The sequence below is a fragment of the Octopus bimaculoides genome, chromosome 10 (assembly GCF_001194135.2).
Source record: "Octopus bimaculoides isolate UCB-OBI-ISO-001 chromosome 10, ASM119413v2, whole genome shotgun sequence".
NCBI classification, from domain to species: Eukaryota; Metazoa; Mollusca; class Cephalopoda; order Octopoda; family Octopodidae; genus Octopus; species Octopus bimaculoides.
Genome location: NC_068990.1, coordinates 16,371,054 through 16,373,019, shown reverse-complemented (window position 1 = coordinate 16,373,019; position 1,966 = coordinate 16,371,054). Strand labels below are relative to the sequence as shown.

At 35.6% G+C, this 1,966-nt stretch overlaps 2 protein-coding genes across 6 annotated transcripts in view; one reads left to right on the top strand and one right to left on the bottom strand.

Moving 5' to 3' along the window:
• Positions 1–1,966, top strand: part of LOC106880008 (uncharacterized) — a 113,166-nt gene that overhangs the window by 66,325 nt on the left and 44,875 nt on the right. The window lies entirely within an intron of this gene.
• The window catches only part of LOC106879999 (ankyrin-3), a 16,520-nt gene that overhangs the window by 10,510 nt on the left and 4,044 nt on the right, over positions 1–1,966 (bottom strand). The window contains exon 2 of the mRNA XM_014929787.2: positions 688–784. Within this exon, the coding sequence (XP_014785273.1) occupies positions 698–784 (87 nt within the window). The 3' untranslated portion in view covers positions 688–697. The remainder of the gene's footprint in view (positions 1–687; positions 785–1,966) is intronic.

Here is a 1,966-nt window from a genome sequence, read left to right as displayed (position 1 = left end):
ATATATATATATATATATATATATATATATATATACATATAAATACTAGCAGAGATACCCGGCGTTGACCGTGTTACATGCAATTGAAGGATGAGACTTTTCTCTTATATATTCTGTAAGGAACTGGAATAGATATGATTCGAATTTCATCAAAATTGCACATGAGGGTTCTTTCTCTCTTTACACACCCTAAAAAAATTCTAATCATGAGACATGTATCCCAAAATATTAATCTTTATGCACATATTCCAACCACAGGGAAATATTACCTTGCTTGGAAACAAGTGGGGATTGGCTACAGGATGAAGGGTAGCTAGTCATAAAAAAATCAAATCTGCCTTGAGGAATTCTGTCAAACCATTGTTAAAGTAACAATGAGGATGATGATGATGATGTGTATGGAAAGGCGCCATCCTTTTGTTTGTTCTTTTCAATTTAACCTTCAGGACCTCACCTCCTCACCACAAAACAGACACACAGCATTATATACAAATGACATCACAGATATCACATTGCATCATTCCCTAGATAGATGCTTCATGTCATCAAACACCAAGCTCTCTTCTTACTAGCCCCATCTTCACCACAAAAGCTTCAATCTTCTAATAAAATCAAGCATTAACATAACATACACACATTATACATGCATGACAGCAACAAAAAATACAAAACAATCCCAAAACTTACCAGAAGTCCTTTACATGTTCCAACTTCTTGCTTGGTTGAGAAAAGTTTTCTTTTTCCATTTGTCTATAATACATTGAATTTTGCTGGATGTTGTTCTCTGTAAATATGCAGAGTATTGTTATTTCTTAAAAAATAAATGGATGATATAAATGGAGCATGTATGTATGTGAGAGAGAGTGTGTGCATGTGTGCATATATATATATATATATATATATATATATATATGATGATTAAGGTTTTCAGAAAGTAATTGCGTTTTTTCACCTCTATGAAATATAAATCAACTAATCACATCAGAGCCAAGGTCAAATGGGTGGGAACTGTCTAGAAATAGTATATCATCTCTTCTGTCCGGTAGAGTGTCATTCAGTTATTTCGGTAATTAACCTCTTAGAGAATAAGAACTTTATGAAAGAACATATTTGTCATTGCTTACTGTATGAGTTTTGAAAGAAAAGTACTGCTACAGAAGCAATGAAAACGTTTGTGAAGTGTATCTAGATGCAGTGAAAGCTTGTGCATGTCAGCTGGGGTTTAAAAGGTTTAAAGATGGCAACAGTGACACATCCAACAAGCCTTGCCCAGGAAAATGACCCACTCTGAAGGACAACCTTTTGAATGAGACTGTTGTATCAGATCTACGTCAAAGCATCAGAGATTTTGCACAAAAATTTAATGTGTCATGTTCAACTATCCATGAACATCTCAAGCAAATTGGGAAAATATGCAAAGTAGGAATTTGGGTTCCCCATGAGCTTACACTTGAGAACCAAACACAACGTTCCACCATTTGCAGCAGTCTTCTAACCAGTTTTTTCTACAGTCATTGTTACAGGTGATGAAAAATGGGTTTTGCATCACAACAGAAAATGAAAAAGACAATGGTTATCACGTAACAAGAGGGCAGTGTCAACACCAAAACCAGCATTTTGCCTGGCAGGCTAATGACTCTGCCAGCTCACCACCTTGTTGTTGTTGTTGTTGATGGTGATGATGATGATGGTGATAAAATGAGGTGTGAAATAAAAAAGACTGGAAAAGAGTGCCCTGGTGTATCCCACTTGTAAGGTATCTTGCAAAAGGCTTTACTGTGGCATTAGGGCTGTTAAATAGTTATTGATGAATAACATTTGCTGGGCTATGTGTTACAATCAGACATTTTGCATTAAAATTTAATGTGTCATGTTCAACTATCCATGAACATCTCAAGTAAATTAGGAAAATATGCAAAGAGGGAATTGGGGTCCCACATGAGCTTACACTTGAGAACCGAACACA